General features: G+C 47.2%; 1 protein-coding gene across 1 annotated transcript in view; it reads right to left on the bottom strand.

The window, feature by feature from the left end:
- IQCA1 (IQ motif containing with AAA domain 1) overlaps positions 1-25015 on the bottom strand; it is a 171178-nt gene that overhangs the window by 29941 nt on the left and 116222 nt on the right. The window contains exons 12-14 of the mRNA XM_068966006.1: positions 23189-23271; positions 12798-12905; positions 7874-8073 (exon numbers count right to left, since the gene is read on the bottom strand). Coding sequence (XP_068822107.1) covers positions 7874-8073; positions 12798-12905; positions 23189-23271 — 391 coding nt within the window. The remainder of the gene's footprint in view (positions 1-7873; positions 8074-12797; positions 12906-23188; positions 23272-25015) is intronic.

A 25015-nucleotide genomic window follows, 5' to 3' on the forward strand; every position in this document is an offset into this window, starting at 1 on the left:
AATAAAAAACTCTTTGCCAATTTGTTAATGAAAGATGGTATCCTTTGCTCCTTTAATTTTCATTTAGTAATGGAAAGGCGCCATGTAAATTATCCACAGATAGTTGGAGGTCATGGGCAATTAAATATAATTAATCCATAATGGAACTTTTCCAAAGTTACCGGGATAGTTTATTTCCATTACCAGTAGAGGGCTCTGCACTCCTATCGAATTATCAATTCCGGACTAAAGATACATTTCACCCAACATGCGCTTTTTCAAGTTCTGGAAAGGTCTAGCCAACAGTCACTCCCCCATCCATGTGAATTTTATAGATTTTATCTTCGGCATTCTCCAAAGAAATGCTGTCAAACATCCGCCATCAGGATGAGATTCTCTTGGGCTGGCATATAATGGCTTAATGATGAAAACCAGTTTGTGTTTGGCACGCTTGAATTACTAATTAGATCTGCCCAAATGACCCTTGGAAGCTGTGGAAGTTCTTTCTGAAAGGGTGCTCTTCTGCTTGCCACAGAGAACCCCAAGAAAACCCAGGTCCGCTTTTCAGGGGTTGTATCTTTACCAAACCGAAAAGGACAGTCCATCCGGCTAACCAACCATCGGCCTTCCATCCATCCACCCAAGCCACACAGGTCTGGTGAGCATCTGCAGTGGGAAGCACGGAGGGCTGGGAAGCACGGTCCCTGCCTGCAGAGGGAGTGGCCTCCTGTGTCTGAACAGGGGCTGTGGGCAGCTGGCAGCGGCCAAGCTGGGGAAGATCTGGGGCAGGGGGAGACTGGGGCGGGGAAGGCTCACTTTCCCGAACTATCGTCACTCGGATTCTGCTTCCATATTTAATATGTGAGGACGGCTTGTTCTCTATTTCCATTATTTAAAGATGATAATTTGTAAAATTTCTATTTCCTTGTATTATCTTTCATGTAATTGTAGAGGTTACTGGGTTGGCCAAAGACTTTGTTCTGGTTTTCTCCTTACGTCGGATGAAAAACCTCAGTGAACCTTTTGGCCAACTCCAGCTCCTTACTGGGTGTGAGCTGGGATAAACCGTGAATGTCCATCACAGGAAGAGCAGAGGTGGATTAAACAGTCCAGAGCTGGGTGGGGCTGCCCCTTGACAGGAAGGAAGGTAAACGGAGGCAAAGGAGAGGACCAGGAGGGAGCTGGGGATAGAGGCACAGCGGACGGGCTGTGACAGGTGGCATGGGGAAGCGGGTCAGTGCTGGTGGCAGGAGCCCACCAATACCACGGCTCGATTTGGAGGAGGCTGCTGTCTGGAGGGCGCCAGGCTTACAAGACCATCCAGACTGTCTCCTGGAGCCCCTTCCTCCTGGTTCACTCCCAGCTACACCAGAAATAACGGGCTCACACCCATCCGCCCAACCTTGTGCCAACTCTGAGAAGCGCGGGAGTTAACACCTGGGCACAAGGCCATGCTCACCTTCCCCAGGCACCGTTTAGCTGCATTTAGGGCACCCCCTTCTCGAAGGGTTTTCAAATTGGCTAAAAATCCTTTAGTGCCTGTGACATTGTCCGTGCTCACCCCCACTGCCCACCACAGAGCGAGAGCAGATGCGGACCGCGTTTTGCAGCCCTCAGCTGACCCTCGTGGTGCCCGTGGGCATCCTCATGGCAGGAGGCACCCTGGGGCATCTGCAGTTGGGACCCGCCCTCCCCTCCGAGCTGCCCATCCTCCCTGGGGGTGTGGGACGCTCTCATTGCCACTGTGAACTAAAACTGCTCTAAGATAGAAAGTCTGTGGTTAAAAAAAAAAAAAAAGAGGTTTTGATGCCTTTCAGTTCAGTTCAGTTCAGTCGCTCAGTCGTGTTCGACTCTTTGCGACCTCATGGATCACAGCACGCCAGGCCTCCCTGTCCATCACCAACTCCCGGAGCTTACTCAGACTCACGTCCATAGAGTCGGTGATGCCATCCAACTATCTCATCCTCTGTCATCCCCTTCTCCCTCCTTCAATCTTTCCCAGCATCAGGGTCTTTTCTAATGAGTCAGCTCTTCACATCAGGTGGCCAAAGTATTGGAGTTTCAGCTTCAGCATCAGTCCTTCCACTGAATATTCAGGACTGATTTCCTTGGGGATGGACTGGCTGGATCTCCTTGATGCCTTTGCTCAACCTGAAGCCCTCTCTGTGGCCCCACAGGAGGGCCCCGCTTCCTGACAGCAGCTGCTCAGGGCTCACAGGCACTCGGCCCCCTCCTCCCACCCCGGTGCCTCTATTTCCATACCTGATGCTCCATCAGAGCAGGTATCTCCTCTTTTTCTCTTTTCCTCTCCTCTCCTCCCTCACTGAATCCCCGCCACCCCCATTTGAGCAGCTCTGTTTCGGGGTGGGGGGTCAGGTGTAGGTCTGAATTTCACCTTGTAAAGGCAGGGCTAACATACTTGTTCTGTTTATTATACATCTGTTTTATTTTAAAAAATCATCCACGAATATCCACGATGTCTTTGGGTTATTAACCAGGAGTAGAGGTCTCTGTGAGCTACAGAGACGTAACTGGTGGGGCTCCCCTTCCCCTGCCTGCTGGGCCAGCTGTTTACACCAGCACATCTGGGTGAGATCCCTTGGCCGGCTGCCACGGGCTGTTGGCTGGGACCCCAGCAAGGAGCCCAGGTGGGAGGAGCTCAGGCTCGAGCAGCATCTCAGCTCCCTTGGGTCCAGATTCACAGGCCAGTGCAGGCCGGGTGGCCTTGACCCTGGCCGGCTGTCTGCCTTAGACCTGCTCTCTGAAGCCTCCCTCTGAGTCCAGCCCTCGGGGGTGAGGTCTCTAACAGAGGAGGAAGGGGAGGAAGAAAGGGCCCCAAGGAAGGGGCCTGTCCCTCCCAGACCTCAGGAGAGAGATGCTCTGCTCTGGCCTGTCCTCCGGGGTGCCCTGGCCTCTCCTTGGCTTTCTTCCGGGCGGTCTGGAGGGTCAGGCAAGGGGGAATCCAGAAGGCGTGGGGACAGCGGGACCTGCCAACAGGATGCTAAAGTCTCTAGTTTCTTCACCTTCTCATGCTGAAATGTCCCCAGCTGATACTCTAGCCCAAGAATAGACTTTGCGGTGGTTTGAGGGCACGGATCTCACAGGGCCGGGGACTACCCAGGCTTCACTCTCCCAGAGCCCAGCTGGGGACCAGGTGACGGCTTCTGAGTCACACCTAGGCTTAAATCCAGATGCCAGCCCCTTAGTTCTCTTATGTGTGCCTGATAAGTCGCTTCAGTCATGTCTGACTCTTTGAGACCTCATGGGCTGTAGCCCGCCAGGCTTCTCTGTCCATGAGGACTCTCCAGGCAAGAATCCTGGAGTGGGTGGCCATGCCCTTCTCCAGGGGATCTTCCCGACCCAGGGGTTGAACCTGTATCTCCTATGTCTCCTGCATTGGCAGGCGGGTTCTTGACCACTAGCACCACCTTAGCGCCAACTAAGAGAAGCCTTAGTTTTCTTGTACTTTTGGTCAAATTAAGCACTCTGAGCCTCAGTCTTCTGGTCTGTAAAATGGGCACATTAATTCTTGCCTCACCAGGAGTTGGGGCAATCAAAAGGGAAAGTGAATAGAAAACTCCTTGGCATGCGCTGGACTCCTGGCCAGACAACTTGAGTCCTCCTCACACCTTCATCCTCTGATCAACCATCACAAAACACCAGAGGAGGCTGGCACCCCGCCTTGATAGCTTTTGTCCAAAAAATATCTATTAAATGTGAATCACTTATCCCCATGGGCTGCAGCTACTGAAGCCCGTGCTCTGGAGCCGATGCTTCACAAAAAGAGAAGCCGCTTTAATGAGAAGCCAGGGTACCGCACCTAGAGAACAGCCCCCACTTGCTGCAACTGGAGAAAGCCTGCACTCAGCAATGAAGACCCCGTGCAGCCAAAAAAAAATAAACAAAAAAAAATCATTTATCCCACAGTTCTTAACTGTTAGATGCATTTCTAGTATGTCCTAACTAAACAGATGTATTGGAAAAGGAAATGGCAACCCACGCCAGCATTCTTGCCTGGAGAATCCCATGGACAGAGGAGCCTAGCAGGTTGTGGTCCAGGGGGTTGCAAGAGTCGGACATGACTTAGCTACTAAACCACCACCACCGCACAGATGTATATTCCTTCCCCCGTCTAGCCTTACTGGAAGAGAGAATTTTAAGTGACGACTGTTTACCTGTACTGTACACACATTTGTGGAAGGAACGCACTGGATTTATTGTGTGTAGACTAAAGGAACCCTCCCATAATAATGAGAGCAGAATAGAATGTTTTGTCAAATTATCTTCTATTTTTTTGTAGAAAATTTGAATTTGTGCTTGGAAAACAAACCAGACACTCATCTCACCAGCACATGTTTCCACATGCACAGGGTTTTGTGGGAGAGGTAAACGCCTCCAGGCAGAAGTGAAGTTTTCTAAGAGTTGCGTTCTTAGCGCTGCAGAGAGGAGCTCAGCCATAGGAATTCTTTACGAGAAGACGTTATGAGTAACCAGGACCTTCTGTTATTTCACCTACTCGAGCAAATGCCTCAGATCTGAATTTTGCTGCCCGCAGGCCCATGTAACAGGCCCACGTGTGGAGCTCTCCGCATTTCTCCGATTAATTAAAAGCAAGTACCTCTTTGCAATGCAGATAGCTGCTCTGCAGTCCTGCCAGGGTACTGTGGCTCAGCGCACGTGAGTTTTAATTCAATGACTTCCACTCCCGAGACCTCTGGGCCCTCCATTAATCACTTACATACACAGTAAAGGTGAAGCGTAATGAGGTGTGTGTCAGGCCCTTCGACGCAGAGTACACAGGCTGTATCCACATCTTGATGACCTGACGTCCAGCATTTTGTGCTCCACGGAATGCCCATTTGCAATGATTCAAATTAATGCCAAGACAGCTTGTCTGATATCAAGACAAACTTCTCAGCAGCAGGAGCAAATAACACAACCATGCCCTTGGCTTTGTCCTAGAGTCTGAAAGACAGAGCCCTTTGGTGGGTGGAGAAGAGAGGCTCAATTCAGAAGCTGAATAACGCGGGTGTTGGGCCTGGAGCCTCAGCACCCAGACTGGTCAGGCTCATGACATGGCATTGCAGCCCTGGGAAACTACTTAGATGCCGTGTGCCTCAGTTTCTTAAGTAAGCAAAATGGGTATAGCGATACTGCCCACCTCCTAAGGTTACTGTGAGGAGTGACTGAGCTAACACAGAGAGGGGTAAGGTCTGTGATGCCCAGATGCTCATGAAATGCCTGTTTTTACACTTATGTGCTTCTGTTGGTTACTTGACAACGTCAACAAAATCCGGCATTTAGAATGAGTTCCCTGGGGCGTTCTTCTGGGCAAGAGGATGAGTTTTACCTTTCCTCTGAAGAACTCGGTGCTTTGAGCTTGGTGGTTAAATACACAGAGGCCACAAGCGAAGCTGCTGGGCTTCAAATTCCAGCTCACCTCCAAGTTCTTGATTAACCTTGCAAGTATGCATGCATGGGGGAAGATTCCAAGAAGCTCAGTGGAAAGCCACAGCTGGAAGAGTAAAACAACTGAGCACATACCTTAGCTTCTGCCAAGTTAAAGGAACTTGGTAAACAGCTCAAGATTCCCACTGAAACCTCAAAGTAAAGACAAGCTTTCAGGACTAAGAGCAAAATCAAAATAGACCCTCACTAATGAAATGGAAAACAAAACTTCTGCAAGTTCAAGCTGAACAGCCAGTAATTTAACTGCCTGTTAGAACTAAGCCTAGCAGGCTTCAGGATGTCAACAACATATTATCCACAATGTCTAATCTACAATAAAAACTTATTAATCATATGATGAAACAGGCCTCCCTCATGGCTCAATGGGTAAAGAATTCACCTGCAGTGCAAGAGACACAGGAGATGTGGGTTTGATCCCTGGGTCGGGAAGATTCCCTGGAGGAAATGGCAACCCACTCCAGTATTCTTGCCTGAAAAATCCCACGGACAGAAAAGCCTGGTGGGCTGCAATCTATGGGGTCGCAAAGAGCCAGACAAGGTCGCAAAGAGCATGACCATGATACAACAGACTGATACAATATGAGGAAAAATAAACATGTGACCCACAGTTGAGAAAAAAAGCAGTCAAACAGAAGCAAACCCCAGGATGTCCTGACTCGCTCAGTGTGGGGTCCACGTGGCTGGGAGGAGAAATCCCGCTGCCATCACTTCCTCCTTTTTGTCTGTTAGGAGAAGATGGAAAAGGAACTGCTCCTGTCTGAGCAGCTGCTCACGTGTAACCATCTCCCTTAAAAGCAGATGCGGAGCTAACACCTAGCTCCATGTACTGGCTGATACTTATTACGGGTATGTCTTGATGGAGTCAAAGCTGCTTACCTGGCATTCTAGCAACCAAACATGAACTGAACGGCCTAAGGACAACCTTGAAGTACTCAGCCAAATGAAAATGAAATCCTGTCCAGTTTTAATATTGGATATAAATATGCGGGGGCTTCCCTGGTGGTCCAGTGGCTAAGACACTGCATTCCCAATGCAGGGGGCCTGGATTCAGCCCCTGGTGGGGGAACTAGACCCCACACGCCATAACTAAGAGTTCAAATGCCACACTAAAGATCCACGTGCTGCTACTAAGACCCAAAAAGCCACATAAAATACGTAAATAAAAATAAACATTAAATAAATATACAAACATTCAGTGTCAGAATCCTCTAAGACTTGGCTACCCTTCTGTGTGTATATATATGTATATTTTGCCTCTATCTATCTATTAATATATATCTATATATCCTAGCTTCCCAGGTGGCTCAATGGTAAAGAACTTGCCTGTTCAATGCAAGACAGAGGTGAATTCTATCCCTGGGTCAGGAAGATTCCATGGAGAGGGAAATGGCAACCCACTCCCGTATTCTTGCCTGGGAAAACCTGTGGACAGAGGAGGCTGGCAGGCTACAGTCCATGGGCTCGCAGAAGAGTTGGACACAATTTAGCAACTGAACAAGAACAACAGTCTATCCATCGAAATTATGCCACGGAATCACAGCTTTTAGGGCTGACAGTATCGTTTGATTTGACTCCTTTATTTTGGTGATGATGAAACAGAGCCCTGGGGAGGTGAAGAGTTTGTCTAAGATCCCAAGGTAGGGTTGTGTAGCATCTTTCAGGACCCTGCTACCTGACCCTGGGCTGTTGTTAAGTCACTAAGTCCTGTCTGACTCTTTCCACCCCATGGACTGCAGCACACCAGGCTTCCCTGTCCTTCATTATCTCCTGGAGTGTGCTGAGATTCATGTCAACTGAATCTGTGATGCTATGTAACTGAATATCTACACTACTCTGGTCAGCTTAGATTGCTGTGGGTTCCTCCTTATATTGGAAATGAGGAGCTGATTGCAATTCACAAGCCATGTGAGAAAGAACACCCCCAAATGCAAATGTCTGATGCCGTTATTGGATGGAGGTGGGCTGAAAAAAGATTTAATTTCTAAGGAGACGTGAGCACTGCAGAAGGGAAGATGTGAGCATTTCCATGATAGAGGAGGCTGATCTGAACGGGACAGGAGGGCGCTTACCAAGAGAGAAGCTGTGTCTGGCTGCTGGACGCTCAGCAAGATGCAATAATAAAGCAATTTACCGGAGGATGCAAAGAGGATGTTTAAGAGGGACGTGCATGTCAGTTAAGGAAAGGGTCTGTGCTAGGGGACTTCAGGAAATTGTTATCATTCGGTCGCTAAGTCACGTCCAGCTCTTTGCAACCCCATGAACTGGAGCCTGCCAGGCTTTCCAGACCTCCACCATCTCCCAGAGATGGTGGACAAACTCATGTTCATTGAGGTGGTGACGCCATCGAACTATCTCACCTTGCAGCACTTGAAAATGTGATACGAGAGGAAGAGGAGAACCGGAGACTGGGAAACGTGACGAATACCTTGAAGACCACATGCAGCATCATCTGGAGGCCACTCTTGCCTGGGTATTTCCCGGTGATGTTGGCAGCAGACAGGTTGAAGAGGTTGGCTCCTGTTTCGGTACAGATGGCATGGACCAGCATCTTCTTCCCCACCCCAGATGGTCCGGCCAACAGCAGGGACTTCACCAAAGGGGCTTTCTCGTGCACGGCTGCAGAGCCTAAAAAAAGGCAGAAGCAGAGGCTCTAAGATCCTGCCAAACACAAGTGGTTCTTAGGTCAGGACCCTGCAAGGCCGTGACTGCACGGCGTGACCCCAGTCTCGACAACAGTGATGGATGTGTTGAAAGCATTCTCACCAGGGGCGCGCCTCCTGTCTCAGCCGGCTCGGTGACACCTTTGATTTGTACATCAAGGTGGAACTGTCGGGTCTCCCTGGGTGTCCAATACATCACTTCTCTCTCACCCTCACCCCAGCATTCTCCCTAAACTTGTAATTTTAAAGAGCATTCCTCTGATAACTCAGCTCTGGCATTCTGTGGGGAGGGGGCAGGGGAGTCTTTGTCAGCAACAGCACTGCGCCCTTTGAAGGCTTGGGAGGATGAATGTGATGCGGACAGGAGGATACAGGGGGAAAGAGGGAAAAACGGAGGTCCAGATGGCGGTAGCCTGGGCTTTGAAAACTTTTCATTTTACATTGTGGTACAGTCGATTAACAACGTTGGGTTGGCTCCAGGTTCCGTTACACGCATGCGTGAGCAGCTATTCGTGCTCAAGTTCTCTTCTCCTGTAGGTGGGGACAGAATCCTGAGCAGGGCTCCCTGCGTTGTGCAGTGAGTCTGTGTTGGTTTCTCCTGCCCTGGGGTCTGGCCTGTCGCTGGGGCAGAGTGAACACGACCCTTGATAGTGAAACGACGCGACTCATCGGGTCATTCGGAGGCCTCTGGCTTTTGCTCTCCACCACGCTGTCCATCTCCTTTGAGTCCAGACTGGGACTCGGGTTTGATCTCTCCCACCATTCTGAACACGATCAGAGCACACGTTGGCACTGACTGGTTAGTGGGTGGAATGAAATCCTGCAGAGCACTGCAGCCAGAGCCTCCGCTGTCACACTCGTCTGCTTTGGGTCCACTGCTGGGCTCTTCTGGGTCATCCGGAAATATATCAACATTCTGAGAACGGCTGTGCTTCTCTTTCTTCGTGTGTGATCGACAAGACACAGGGAATCGATCTGAGTCATCAGAAAGAAGGCTTCAATTCAGTTCAGTTCAGTTCAGTTCAGTCGCTCAGTCATGTCCAACTTTTTGCAATCCCATGAATCGCAGCACGCCAGGCCTCCCTGTCCATCACCAACTCCTGGAGTTCACTCAAACTCATGTCCATCGAGTCCATGATGCCATCCAGCCATCTCATCCTCGGTCGTCTCCTTCTCCTCCTGCCCTCAATCCCTCCCAGCATCAGAGTCTTTTCCAATGAGTCAACTCTTCGCATGAGGTGACCAAAGTATTGGAGTTTCAGCTTTAGCATCAGTCCTTCCAAAGGACACCCAGGGCTGATCTCCTTCAGAATGGACTGGTTGGATCCCCTTGCAGTCCAAGAGACTCTCAAGAGTCTTCCCCAACATCGTAGTTCAAAAGCATCAATTCTTTGGCGCTCAGCTTTCTTTACAGTCCAACTCTCACATCCATACATGATCACTGGAAAAACCATCGCCTTGACTATAAACAGACCTTTGTTGGCAAAGTAATGTCTCTGCTTTTGAATATGCTATCTACGTTGGTCATAACTTTTCTTCCAAGGAGTAAGCGTCTTTTCATTTCACAGCTGCAGTCACCATCTGCAGTGATTTTGGAGCCCCCAAAATAAAGTCTGACACTGTTTCCACTGTTTCCCCATCTATATGGTTACACAAAAGCCTGGAAAGTAGTTTCGAGCACGTTCTCTCTAAAGTGAAATAACCCAGGCACACTTCATCCGCGGTTGGTGAGGGCGACGATACCGTGTTACGGTGAAACAGACCCAATTCCATGATGGCACAGAGAGGCCGTCCAGACAAAGGACCTCTCACCCTGGCAGTGGCGCCCTGAACAGTCAGGCCGACACACACACTCCCTTTTGTGACCGGATGCTGTTACAGAAGTATGGTTATTTAGTCGGAGCCCTCACAATCTGCCACAGGAGCGAGTTTCTCTGTCTGACTTGCTGGTAGGTTGCAAACCCGCCAACAGGTCACGGTAACAAAGGCCCTGCTGGGTCTGTGGCTTGGGTTAGGCAGACCCCTGCGAGGACTCCAGGTTTCTCAGTGACAAAAGGAGGGTCCGGACAGGATGTGTCCTGGGCACACTTCTTCCTGGGACCCTCAAGGCAGCCTGGAGATGATGGCCCTCACCTGTTGATGATGCAAATCGACCACAGCCTCACTGGGGAGGCATTCCCTGAAAAGCTTGTCACCGCTTGGTGTTCTTGGCTCTCTACTGCGTTCCATCACGCTGTGATGGGGCTTTAGGGCACATCTGTTTATTTACGTGGATCCTGTAAGCGTTATATATTGATTTCACTGACCCCAAATTATGCAGATCCCCAAGGATTATGTATTTGTTTATGTTATACATGCGTCTTATTTATGTTGACCCCTGGGCTACCCTTATGGCTCAGCTGGTAAAGAGTCTGTCTGCAATGCGGGAGACCGGGGTTCAATCCCTGGGTCAGGAAGATCCCCTGGAGAAGGGAAAGGCTCCCCACTCCAGTATTCTGGCCTGGAGAATTCCATGAACTGTATCGTCCATGGGGTCGCAAAGAGTCGGACACGACTGAGCGACTTTCACTTTCTTTGGAGAAGGAAATGGCAATCCAGTCCAGGACTCTTGCCTGGAAAATCCCATGGACAGAGGAGCCTGGTAGGTTACAGCCCATGGGGTCGCAAAGACTCGGACACGACAGAGCGACTTGCACTGCACCATGTTGACCCCTAACTCCGCGTACTACTGACGTGACGTTGAGAGAAGAATGCGCTGTTTCTTGCCAATAGGTTTAGGTTCTTTTTAAAGTTATTCACTGATTTATTTTTGGCTTCACCACTGCGCGAGCGGCTTTCTCAAGTGGCGGTGAGCTGGGCCTCCTCTCTCGTGGTGGTGTGAGGGCTTCCTGTGGCGGCGGCTTCTCCTGCTGCGGGGCACAGGTCCCAGGGCCTGAATGCTTTTGCTGCACGTGAGCTCAGGAGTTGTGGCTCCAAGGCTCTGGAGCTCGGGCTCGATAGCCGTGGTGCATGGGCCTAGTGCCTCCAATCTTCCCGGATCAGGGATGGAACCTGCGTCCCCCATGTTGGCAGGCAGATTCTCCCTGGATCAGCAGGCAAGTCCTGAACTTTAAGTTCGCATTTAAGTCAAAGTGGAGGGACTTCCCTGGCGGTCTAGGGGCTGTCTCCTCGTTTCCACTGCAGGGGGCCGGGGTTTCATCCCTGGTGGGGGAACGAAGATCCCACATGCCATGTGATGCAGCAAAAAAAAAAAAAAGTGGAATAAGATAAGCAGCGTCCAAACTATTCCCATCTCACTTTAAAGCACATTAAACGGACAAAACGCGACTTATAGTTCAGGACGGTCATCAGAGCGTGGCCTGGCTGGGGTTCCTGCCCCTGCCCCAGTGACGCAGGTCACACACAGACCAGTCATGGGAACACACACAAAAGCGAAGGAGAGCGGCAGGCACTTCTTATGGTGAGCTCAGACTTTCCTGCAGACTCTGGTCTGTTTGAACAATTGTGACTGAACCTCAGTGGAAGCTGGCAGAGTCTCGATTCTTTCCATCTATGAAATATAGCTCCACTGAAGGGCTGGCTCTACTAAGGACCTGGTAACAGAGCCTGTGCGTAAAAGGTAAGCTTAACCTCAGGCTGAGCTTACTTTGAATGGCAGGGGCTTGCTTTGTCTATCATTTCTCCAGAGTTTGGCCATCAGGGATTTCAGCCCAGAAGGTTAAGCGGCCAGGACGTGAAAGCAACTTAAATATCCATCGGCAGAGGACTGGGTAAAGAAGATGTGGAAGACACACAGTGGAATACTACTCAGCCATAAAAGGAGCGCAGCTGGGCCACGTGCAGAGACGTGGATGGTCCCGGAGAGTGTTACACAGGGTGAAGTAAGTCAGAAGGGGAAAAACAAATATTGTATATTAACTCATAGCTTCCCTGGTGGCTCAGACGGTAAAGTATCTATCTGCAATGCAGGAGAGCGGGTTTGATCCCTGAGTTGGGAAGATTCCCTGGAGAAGGGAATGGTAAACCACTCCAGTACTCTTGCTTGGAGAATCCCATGGACGGAGGAGCCTGGTAGGCTACAGTCCATGGGGTTGCAAAGAGTCGGACACGACTGAGTGACTTCACTTTCACTTTTAACTCATATATGTGGACTCTAGAAAAATGGTATAGATGATCTTATTTGCAAAGCAGAAATAGAGACACAGATGTGGAGAGCATATGTACGGATATTAAGGGGGAAAGAGGGGGGAGACTGGGACTCATATATACACTGTTGGTACCATGTGTGAAATAGATAACTCATGACAACATTCTGTATAGCATACGGTACAGGGAACTCTGCTTAAGGGACTGTGGTGACCTGCATGGGAAGGAATCCCATGGGGAGGGGATCTATGTATATGTACGGCCGATTCACTTTGCTGTGCAGTAGAAACGCAACACTGTAAAGCCACTATACTCCAATAACAAGAAAGGAATGCTAAGAAGACACTCTAACGTGCTGCAGCTGTGCTTCCCAGGCAGTGCCCTCCCGGGTGCTCCAGGATGCCCCAATCCAGCGGAACGACCCTTAATCACAGTTCTCGGTAGGAAGGGTTAAGCTGCAGTGCCTGCTAACGACAACCAGGAAGACACGAGCAGACAGCCCCACTTCTATCACAGGCACAGCGGGGCAGGAGGAGCCCTTACCTAGTGGCAGGATCCCGTACAGGGTGATGAGCTGTCGGACATCCAGGAGGGAAGGCATGGGTTCTATGGACACCTGGCGAAGGCTCGTCCCCAGGTAGCTGTACTCACCTGGGAGAAAAGAAACAGAGGCCGAATGAACTGGAAACTATGCCAGTCTGAGCCGCATAGTTTAGTCGTTTGCAGAATTAACAAGTGAAGACTCTTGAGAGTTCCTTGGACTGCAAGGAGATCCAACCAGTCCATCCTAAATGAAATCAACTCTGAATATTCACTGGAAGGACTGATGCTGAAGCTCCAATACTTTGGCCACCTGATGTGAAGAGCCAACTCACTGGAAAAGACCCTGATGCTGGGAAAATTCAAAGGCAAAAGGATACAGGGGCAGCAGAGGATGAGATGGTTGTATGGCATCACTGACTCAATGGACATGAACTTGAGGAAACTCTGGGAGATAGTGGAGGACAGAGGAGCCTGGCATGCTACAGTCCGTTGGGTCACAAAGAGTTGGACATGACTTGGCAACTGAACAACAACAGAAATGAACAGAGAATACAAATTTAATATTTCTGAGCAAATATAATTGTATTATGGAAGAGTCATCATGAAGAACTTTTTAGATAAAGGCTTGAAAGAAAACTTCCAGCCACAGAAACATTTCTATACTCACTACAATAACTGGGAATTATGGCTTCCCTTGTAGCTCAGTCGGTAAAGAATTTGCCTGCAGTACAGAAGACCCAGGTTCGATCCCTGGGTTGGGAAGATCCCTTGGAGAAGGAAATGGCAACCCACTCCAGTATCCTTGCCTGGAAAATCTCATGGACAGAGGAACCTGGTGGATCGCAGTCCATGGGGTCGCAAAGAGTCGGGCACGACTGAGCGACTAACACACACATGACTAACCTCCTAGTATTTTAAAAAATAACCTTTGAATGTTATGTACGTGAAGAGCAAGTGCTATAATGAAGGACATATAAAGTAAATTAAAACACAACAGGTTTGGTTTAATTTCTATTCCAAGAGATTATGTCTAACATTTGCACAAACTTTAAAAATAACTTATTTAAAATGGATGTGAAATTTGTATTGGAGGTGTGTAAATCTGAACCCAAAATGCAATCATTTGAAAGGAAGGATCTGAGTCTAATTTAGGATAAACAGAAATATCTCCTTTTGAGGGTGATATTCATTAACATTTTTATCATTTTTAAAGGATTACCAAAGGAATAATATCGAAATAAATCTTTACAGGTTTAATTAGAAGGCTTCAAAGAGCTTAATTGTAACTAGTCATAAATCTGAAGTGTTATTTTCCAACTAATTTAGATAAGGTCACCAGGAAAATTAGTTTGGCTGTCTCCATTTGTCATGAGGATGGACTTTTACATGCTTACTTGGTTCTCTCTTGATCTGTACCTGAATCTGAAAAAAAATTTCATAAATGAACACAATTTCTTAATTTTCCTTCTTTTCATAACCCTTGGGGTCTTGCAGAGTGCAATGTTATATATGTTCGACAAATACCTTTATGTGTGTATGAAAACACTAAAAGGACATTAATACATTCATGTGCCTATGAAGTCCTGAAAATATTGAGGGCTTTAAAGCATTTTCAAGTGCTAAGAAAATGAGAGTTAAAAACTAGATAATGATTGCTGTTTTGTTGTGAATGACAGTCTTTCAAAGCCTCCACATGAAAGAAGTCCTTGGCAAGGACAGTGGTCTTGGTGAAGGACATGAGTGATAATGAAAGCTCGCCTTGCGGCTTCTGAGCCCCACGCTCTGAAATGAGCAGGTAATAAACAGAAGAGTGGTTAATTTCACCTTCACTGGAGCAGGAAGGCATCCTGCAGCCACTGCTCAATCCAGCACTTCTTGCTGTAAACATGGCATTAGAGGGGATGTGAAAGTGACCCCCTTTTCCTGCTTAAGTAAATCAAAGCTAATACGCAGGTGTGCCCTGTTTTGTAGACCCCCAGCAGATTTTATTTAGACAAATGAAGTTGAATAGGTGGGTGCTGGTTCCAAGACAGGGTAGGACCCTTCACCAGGTGATGAGACTCATTCTGAAAGCGTGTTACTATGTTTTGCTATTTCCCAGGACAGAAGCTGTAATCAACTTTTCCTATGGACTCATTCAGTACTTAGCGACTTCAGGATTCCTTGCAGACACGAGGTCTTCCATGAGGGAGGGAAGACGGAAATGGTGGATGAAAAGGCACTGGAGGTAGAAAGCACGAAAAACGGCAAGGAAGCCGAGGACAACAGCAGGGAGAGAAACAGGAACAGGTCCTCTTAAGATCCGCACGTGGAAGCCCCGACTCCCAGTATCTCAGAGTGTGACCTCGTTTGGAAATAGGGTCACTGCAGAGGAAACGAACTAAGCTGAGCTTCTTAGGGTGTGGTTGTTTACTTGCTAAGTCGTGTCCCACTCTTTTGCGACCCCCTAGACTGTAGCCCATCAGGCTCCTCTGTTTATGGGATTTTCCAGGCAAGCATATTGGAGTGGGTTGCCATTTCCTTCTCCAGGGGATCGAACCCACGTCTCCTGCATTGGCAGGCACATTTTTTATCACTCAGCCCCTGTGAAAGCCCTACACACAGGATATAGAAAGCCTAAAATCTCCCTTTAGCCTTGGCTCTAAGAAACATTTAAAATGTGTCTCAGTGGGGCTTCCCTGGCGACTCATTATAAAGAATCAACCTCCCAATGCAGGTGACGTGGGTTCAAGCCCTGGTGGATTCTTAGTGTGAGTCCTAATCCAATAGGTGTGTCCTTTATAAAAAGGGGAAGTTTGGAGACAGACACGCACACATACAGGGAGGAGGTCACGTGAGGATGAAGGCAGAGACGGGAGATAGAGCGGAAGCCAAGGGGCGCAGTGGCTGACAGCAAACCCCAGGGTCAGACAACCCATGCAAGGATGAGGCCGGCGAGGGCCACGTGAGCCCAAGGACACTCGGCCTCCAGGGAGCAGGGGCCCAGGGACAGGACGGATGGGGAGCCGGAAGAGTGCAGAGCTTCCAAAATGAACCAGCACCGCCGACACCGTGGCCTTGGACTTCTGGCCTCCACAGCTGGGAGAGGAATTTTCTGTTGTTTAAGCTGCCCCCTCCGCCCCACTGTGGTACCTGTTCCAGCAGCCCCGGCGAATGAACACAGACAGAGGAAACAAATGCAGAGAATAGGAACATACAAGCACACAAGAAATAGTGAGAATCAGGGGCTTCCTTGGTGGTCCAGGGGCTAAGACTCTGCATTCCCAATGCGGGGGGCCCGGGTTCAAACCCTGGTCAGGGAACTAGATCCCACATACTGCAGCCAAGACCTGGTACATCCAAATAAATAAGTAAATATTTAACAAAAAGATGAGAAATAAAAAATATTAAGAAATCAAGGTGGAATCAGTTTCTAACATTTCCTTTCTACTCCATGCTAAGTCACTTCAGTTGTGTCCGACTCTTTGCAACCCCATGGACTACATACAGCACCCCAGGCCTCCCTGTCATTCACCATCTCCCAGAGTTTGCTCAAACTCATGTCTATTGAGTCGGTAATGCCATCCAACCATCTCATCCTCTGTCACCCCCTTTTCCTCCTGCCTTCGATCTCTCCCAGCATCAGGATCTTTTCCAGTGAGTCAACTCTTTGCATCAGGTGGCCGAAGACTGGAGCTTCAGCTTCAGTATCAGTCCTTCCAGTGGTTGATTTCCCTGAGGACTGACTGGCCGGATCTCCTTGAAGTCCAAGGGAGTCTCAAGAGTCTTCACTGAGAAGGAAATGGCAACCCACTCCAGTATTCTTGCTTGGGCAACCCCATGGACAGTATGAAAAGGGTAATTTAGGGGAGTATCTGCTGTGTTTGTCCCCTTTGTATTTTCCCCTTGAGTGGTGGCCACCTCGGGGCCTCCTGCTTCTGTGACATGGACAGAGAGAGAGGGACACAGAGGCACCAGGAAGTCTCAAGCCCTCTTGTTGGCAAACCCTAAGCCCGTGGAAGGCTGGGTGAGACCCCAGCGACACAGAGAGACAGCCAGCATGGCCTTGGGTACACCATCTCCTCCCTCATTAAACTCCCACAGCAACTGAGTGAGGCACTTGCTGTTTTTATCCTCATAATCACAGAAACTGAGGCACAGAAAAGACCAGCATCCCAGAGAGCAGCAGCTTCAGAGGGTGGAAGCGGGAAGACACTCCCAGCCCGAGTGGAGAGCTGGTCAGTGGGTCTCTGTCAGTGGGCATCAGCCCTGTGTCCTGGAGGACGAGGAGAGGGGAGAGAGCCCTGGATGACAGAGGGTCCTGGGCAGGCAGGAGTGGCCCCCGCGGGAGCCGTGGAGTCTTGGAGGGCACCAGAATATCTCCCCAGTCTTTGGATGCCCCCCTGGGAATTGGGGGCCTTGATAGCTGGGGTAGGGATGGGGCTCGTAGTTCAGTTCAGTTCAGTCAGTCGTGTCCAACTCTTTGTGACCCCATGGACTGTAGCACACCAGGCCTCCCTGTCCATCACCAACTCCCAGAGTTTACTCAAACTCATGTCCATTGAGTCAGTGATGCCATTCAACCATCTATCCTCTGTCATCCCCTTCTCCTCCTGCCATCAATCTTTCCCAGCATCAGGGTCTTTTCCAAGGAGTCAGTTCTTCACATCAGGTGGTCAAAGTATTGGAGTTTCAGCTTTAGCATCATTCCTTCCAAAGAACACCCAGGACTGATCTCCTTTAGAATGGACTGGTTGGATCCCCTTGCAGTCCAAGGGACTCTCAAGAGTCTTCTCCAACACCACAGTTCAAAAGCATCAATTCTTTGGCACTCAGCTTTCTTTAGAGTCCAACTCTCATATCCATACGTGACTACTGGAAAAACCATTGCCTTGACTAGACGGATCTTTGTTGGCAAAATAATGTCTCTGCTTTTTAATATACTGTCTAGATTGGTCATAACTTTTCTTCCAAGGAGCAAGCGTCTTTTAATCTCATGGCCGCAGTCACCATCTGTGGTGATTTTGGAGCCCAAGAAAATAAAGTCAGTCACTGTAAGAAGGACTGAATTTGAATAACCTCGGCAGCTTAGCAGCTGTGATACTAAATGACAGTGATATAAAGGCTAAGGAAACATGCTCTCTCTGGCATACCTGAGCTTGTGGTAGGAGCTGGCTTTCAGGCACAGGGCCAGTGCTCAGAGCTGGGCAGATGTGGAGGGGCACAGCAAGGAGCCAGGCGGTGGCAGGGGGGAGCACTGGGAGCTGAGCCTTGGGGGGCCAGACATGACGAAGTTGAATGTCCTCTCCTCTGAGTCTCTTTCAGTCCTAGCTGCTATGACCCTAGTGAGTTTTGGGATTTGCGTCGTGTTGAGAAGAGAGTGGAATTACACATGCTAAGCCCCCCAAACAACTCCAGCCTGGATGGGGAATTGGCGAGGCACAGACTACTTGCCCTGCTTGTCCAGCTTTGAGCCAGAAAAGGAGAGGGGTAATGCGCAGAGGTTTTTCTCCTTCCCTAAGTCTGGCACTTTTATTAGAATATGGCTTGGTGTTGGTCCATTGGAGTTGATGGTCCCACATACAAAGTATAATCATCCATTATACGGTTTGCACTTCTGTTTGGGGAAATTTTTCAGAATAAAAATTCTCAGTATGTGTCCTCTTCCTTTGCTTTGGTTTTCCTCTTCAGGGATGTGGATTATCTTTGCCTGCCTGTGTGGATTTTCTTTGCCTACCTTTAGTATCTGTTGCTTTCTTTGGAAATCTTGTAATCTCACTTTTCATTTAGTTTTATTTAAAAAGTTTCTGTCTTTCACATTTCATTTCTCTTAAAGCTTGGTTTGTTGACTTTATTCATTCTTGTATTCACTGTAATTTAGTTTTTTCCTAAAACGATTTTTCCCCTTAAAATACTCCATTTTTTCCGACCCATTTCTGCATTTTTCTAATTCCATTTTGTGTATTCTTACATATCTTCTATCAATCCCTTCTGTAATTTCCTTAATGTTTATTTGCTTGGTTTGAAAGGGTAGGTTCCAGGTATGTCTGCCCTATGAGTATCTCTTTCTGCGACGTTACTTTGCTCCTTATTTTTCCGTTTTTTTTAATAGAAGCTTTGCATGGGCTTTGACCTTGAACTTCTCGTTGCTTAAATATATGAGCTAATATTCCTGTATGCTGAGAAGACAGTTGGGGTCAGGGTAGCTTTTTAAATCCCAGAGAGCCCTTGTCTTCTGTGGGTTTTGTACCTGTTATTAGTATGGTGGCTTGCTCCTTGTGATGTCCTGGCTCTGTTCCCCTCCCCCAATTTATTCGGGATCTTTTTTCTTCTTCATCTCTATTGTTCCTATTCGGTGGTTCCAATTCAGTTCTACTCCCAAGAGCTTCCTTGCGGCATAAGGCCCTGTCTTCGCAGGGCCCACGTCAAGAGCGTCTAGCGGCCGGACTGCTCGCAGGTGCTCAGACTTTCCGAGGCTGTCCGTTGCCGCGCCTCTGCTGGTGCAGTGGGCAAACTCCTCCCGGCTCCACCCGCAGTTACTACCGCGTCCCCGCTCTGCTCTCCAGGGAGTGCTTGCTGGCTGCTTTGTGGTTCTTCTCGTTTTTTGTCCCCAGTGCCTTGTACTTTGGGCTCTGAGGGGAAACTTGGTTCATTTTGTTTCGGTGTAAATGCTGTCCGCGGGCTTTTGCCGTCTAGTTGCTTTGTCTGGTTTCTATGTGGGGATCTGGGAGGATCCACTGCCACCTTTCCAAGACAAGAACTTAACTGGGAGAAATGAGAAAAACATGGAAAAAGCAAGGGGGAGCCAAGCCTGGAGGCAGCTTGACTGTTTTGCTGGACTGGGTCATTTCTATTTGAGGCCGCTTCTATTTGCTTTGACGCTTCAGAGGCCGATTTCTATTTGCTTTGACCTCAGGCAACTATTTTTTTTGGGGGGGGGGTGTTAGTTCTAAAAGGTCTTGTAGGTCTTCATAGAACTGTTCAACTTCAGCGTCTTCAGCATTACTGATTGAGGCATAGACTTGGATTACTGTGATATTGAATGGTTTGCCTTGGAAACAGAGATCATTCTGTCGTTTTTGAGATTGCATCCAAGTACTGCATTTCGGACTCTTTTGTTGACCATGATGGCTACTCCATTTCTTCTAAGGGATTCCTGCCCACAGTAGTAGATATAATGGTTATCTGAGTTAAATTCACCCATTCCAGTCCATCTAGTCAAGGCTATGGTTTTTCCAGTGGCATGTATGGATGTGAGAATTGGACTGTGAAGAAAGCTGCCAAAGAATTGATGCTTTTGAACTGTGGTGTTGGAGAAGACTCTTGAGAGTCCCTTGGACTGCAAGGGGATCCAACCAGTCCATTCTAAAGGAGATCAGCCCTGGGTGTTCTTTGGAAGGAACGATGCTAAAGCTGAAACTCCGGTACTTTGGCCATCTCATGAGAAGAGTTGACTCATTGGAAAAGACTCTGATGCTGGGAGGGATTGGGGGCAGGAGGAGAAGGGGATGACAGAAGATGAGATGGCTGGATGGCATCACTGACTCGATGGATGTGAGTATGAGTGAACTCCGGGAGTTGGTGATGGACAGGGAGGCCTGGGGTTCTGCAATTCATGGGTTCGCAAAGAGTTGGACATGACTGAATGACTGAACTGAACTGAACTGAACAGGCAACTTTAAGATGCTACCCAGAAACTGACAAAAGAGATCACTGAGAAAGTCCAAGATGGGTAAGAAACCAGTAAGAAGGTGAGAAATATGTCCATTAATTCTTCAAGCACTGAAGAACTGATGCTTTTGGATTGTGGATCTGGAGAAGACTCTTGAGAGGCCCTTAGTCTGCAAGGAGATCAAACCAGTCCATGCTAAAGGAAATCAATCCTCATATTCATTGGAAAGATTTATGCTGGAGCTGAAATTCCAATACTTTGGCCACCTGATGTGAAGAGGTGACTCTTAGGAAAAGACCCTGATGCTGGGAACAATTGAGGGCAGGAGGAGAAGGGGGCAGCAGAGGATGAGATGGTTGGATGGCATCACTGACTCAGTGGACATGAGTTTGAGCAAACTCAGGGAAATAGTGGAGGACAGGGAGGCCTGGAGTGCTGCAGTCCACGGGGTCGCAAAGAGTCAGACATGGCTTAGCAACTGAACAACAACAATTCTTTAAGACTCTACCATCTGCCAGGCTCTGTACTAATACCAGGAATTCAGTGAAGCAATAAAAGTCATGATGTGAAGGGAGAAAGCAGACAGAACTCAGAGATCTCAACTTTAAGTAAGGAGATAGACTTCTGCTAACAGTGGTATTTTTTCATATAAACAGAATTAACAGAACATAGTCAAGGCAATCCAGGAAGAAACCCTATAGCTCTTGAAGAAGAAACAAGAAATAAATAGAAACCCAAAACATATTTCAATACACAGCCTGGTAAAATCTTATAACATTAGGAAAAATGAAGGTTCTTCCAAGTGCCCAAGAAGGAAATGTGTCTCTATTTCAAAGGGATTAAAGTATCATTTTTTGATCCAAGGGAAATGTTAGCCTTTTTGCTCCTGCAGGCTAAAACTGGGTCACTGTGAACACTGGAATAAAACACATGGATATGGATTACAATACAATTAAAAACAGAAAAAAGAGTCCATGTGTCCACACTGATACCACAACAATTTTAAAAGGAAAGTGGGAGGGAATTTTTCCAGAAGAATGGTACCCAATAAATAAAGAAGAGGAGAGAGAACTAGAACATGGCCACTTCACGACCACCAGAGCAGCCATCAGTGCAGGCAGAGAGCATCAGTGGATGCTAAAACCTTTCATATGGTTGGGAGCAGAATCTCCAGAGCCCCCAAGATCCGCCGTAGATTATCACTGATGACAAAGAGGAAAACGATGCTTTACAATGGAGGGATCTGGGGCAGCTTCATCAGGGATGAAACTTTACATCACCAGTGATGGGACAGAGCTTCATCATATGCCTTCAGCATGAAAGGCTGAGAAAGACACAATATTGCTAATTTTTTTTTTTTCCTGTAAAAAGCATTCAACATGAATCAAGTCAGGAGGAAACCATCGAACCAACCCAGCTGAAAGACGGTCTGTAAAACAGCTCAGACACTTTAAAACTGTCAACATTGGGAAGGACTGAAAACGCCTGTAAACTGGTGCACACAAAAGGAATGAAGGGCTTCCTGGTGGCTCTAAAGAGTCTGCCTACCAGTGCAGGAGACGTGGGTTCGACCCCTGAGTCAGGAAGATCCTCTGGAGAAGGAAAGGGCAACCCTCTTCAGTATTCTTGCCTGGAAAATCCCGTGAACAGAGGAACCTGGCGGGCTGCAGTCCATAGCGCTGCAGAGTCGGACATGGCGGAGAGCAACTTATCACGCACACAAGCAAAGGAATGAAAAGGGCTAAAATGATACATGGCCATCACCTCCGTGATCACAGACGGTATTCTGTATTGAGAAAGACAGTTACAGAGGACTAACGAGGACTGTTGGGAAAAACTGACTACTAACTAGATATTAGGTAACTGTATGATACAGAAATTTTTGAGTGTGATTATCTTTTTGTGTTTCTGTGGGAGGATGTCCTTGCTGATTGTAGACGCACAAAAGTGAACATGAGGTTTGTATTAGTGTGGAAGGAGGTAGGAAGGATTTTAAGCTTTAATACATTTTAAGGTCCTTGGGCCTGTTTTTTTAAACATTAAGAGAGAGACATCAATCAGCTGAAGACGGAGATAGTAAATGTCCCCTCCTCATTCCTCTCAACTGGGGCTTCCCAGGTGGCTCAGTGGTAAAGAACTTGCCTGCCGATTCAGGAGATCCAAGAGACGTGGGTTCGATCCCTGGGTTGGGAAGATCCCCTGGAGTAGGAAATGGCAACCCACTCCAGTATTCTTGCCTGGAAAATTCCATGGGCAGAGGAGGCTGGTGGGTTACAGTCCATGGAGTTTGCAGAGTTGGACACAATTGAGTGGCTGAGCGCATTCCTCCCTATTACTCCCACGGTGGCCCCTCTTTAGAATTCTGGAAGGAATTCCTCCTAAAAGGACTCTGTGTTGGAAGTACCAGGTGCTGGCTCTAGGGCATTTTGATAATCATGACAGCATGAACAATTCTTCATTTCCCCAACTCAGCTTCAGCCAGAAAGAATGCCCTAGGGGGCCCGGCTACTAGGTTTGGAAATCTGCTTCTCTTACATTAAGGGAGACAGTCAAACCTACTATATCCCAGCGCAGGAAGAGCTCAAACCAATTCAATCCAACAAACATTTACTACAAGCCACCAGGGGCCAGATTTGCGATAAAGCACAGATGAAACGTACCTCCCTCTGTTAGGTCCTTAAACCCCAAGGGGTGACATATGTGTGTGACACACACATGCATAACTGTTGGTGTACTTTACCAATGTAATCTGAGAGGTTGACTTTCAGTGCCTGGATCAGTAAGCCTTCTTCCACGAGTTCCTTATACAGAGACTCAATGGTCCTGGGGAAAAAGAAGACCATCGATTCTGTGAGCCAGCACATCAAATCTGCGGTGTTCATGTTAATCCTCACAGATGTAGCAAACTTTAACCAGATCTAATTCAAAGTACTTTCATATGTACACAAATAAATTGATGTTTGAACTGTTTTTACAATTTGGGGATGAATTAGGCTTTTTAAAAACAATACTTTCACTCATCCATGGGTATATCTGATATTTCCTATTAATAAGAATTGTATCTTTGGGCATCTGAGACCAGCTATAACTCTTGAAGTATGCCCTTTCTTCATAACGGTACAAATACGAGTTAGAAATTACCCAATAATAGTAATGTAACGGGCCCATAATTATATATTCAGTTAGCATCTGCAAGCTGTAGCAGATCATTAATCCTTCATGAAATTGATGTTTCCTTTTAACTCCATAGCATAATAGTTTAAAAGAAATATCTATAAGGAACAAAGGCTTATAAGGGAAATCATTTTAATGTGAAAGACAAAATGTCAAAAGCTGTGAGTGTAGTAATTCTTTAGGAGCATGTTAAGCTCTTTTCTGCTGTTTACAGATGACAAAATCACTTCTCTAAGTGGAGGGGGGGTGGCGTGGGCATGTAGCCAGCACACTGGCAATTTATACTAATTGGGAAAAAAAATGAAGATAGTATTCCTCTTAATGAATGAAACTCCCAGTGAAATTAAGTGGGGCTTGGGTTGCTGGAATTCCGATAAATCACATTCGAATACTGTCCAGTATGGTCCTCTGAGTTGTCTCGTCTTTTCCCATTTCATTTCTAGGGGCCTTATGATTTGGTTCAGCCTAGTCTTTCATTAGAATGAAGAACTGCAGATATGTCTAAAATGTTCTTTGTTCTATGATTCAAGTTAGTATGATTAAAAAAAGACTCAATTCAAAATGGATAACCAGCAAGGACCTACTGTGGAGCACAAGGAACTCAGTGTTATGTGCCAGCCTGGCTGGGAGAGCAGACTGGGGAGAATGGACATATTGTACACGTATGGCTAAGGCCCTTCATTGCTCACCCGAAACTACCACAACATTGGCACTCCAATATAAAATAAAATGTTTAAAATTAAAAAAAAAATACTCAAGTACATCCCTGAGATTCAAGCCAAATACTATCGGGATAGATGTTATTTCAATGACTCCAGCCTTTGGTTGACTGAAATTTTATTCTATCAAATATATTTAAAATAGTGTGGTCTCAGCTGAGAAGTAAGCAAGTTTTCATTGTACATGGAATTTGGGATGATGTATCTCACCTATATCAAGGAAGTACAAGTTGCAGTGTTTGAATTTGAATATTTGTTTAATACAAACATATGTCTAAAATATTAACATCAAATTGAAGAAGATTCACTAAAATAATTAAAACCTAATATCTTAAGAAGCATGGAACACAAACCTATATTTGGATCTTTCCAATGAAATCAACACTTGCTATGGAATAAAAAAAAAGTCTAAAACTATGTATCTTATCAACTGTGGTAAAAGTGCTGATTTAAGGTTTATGCTAAGTGGGTGAGAAAAACAGAAGTTGTCTTACAGAGTCTTGGTGGAGAACTAGCCCACTAACTGAATCCTACTTAATGAGTAACAGTCATTAAGTCTTAAAGTCATTAAGCTTTCAAAAATAAAAAGTCTTCCAGGAATGAGATGACTAGGTATTTCTGTACTTTTGGGCATAAAAGTGAACAAAATACTTTTAAAGACCATAAAATGGTCT

Source organism: Capricornis sumatraensis, chromosome 2 (genome assembly GCF_032405125.1).
Source record: "Capricornis sumatraensis isolate serow.1 chromosome 2, serow.2, whole genome shotgun sequence".
Classification (NCBI taxonomy): domain Eukaryota; kingdom Metazoa; phylum Chordata; class Mammalia; order Artiodactyla; family Bovidae; genus Capricornis; species Capricornis sumatraensis.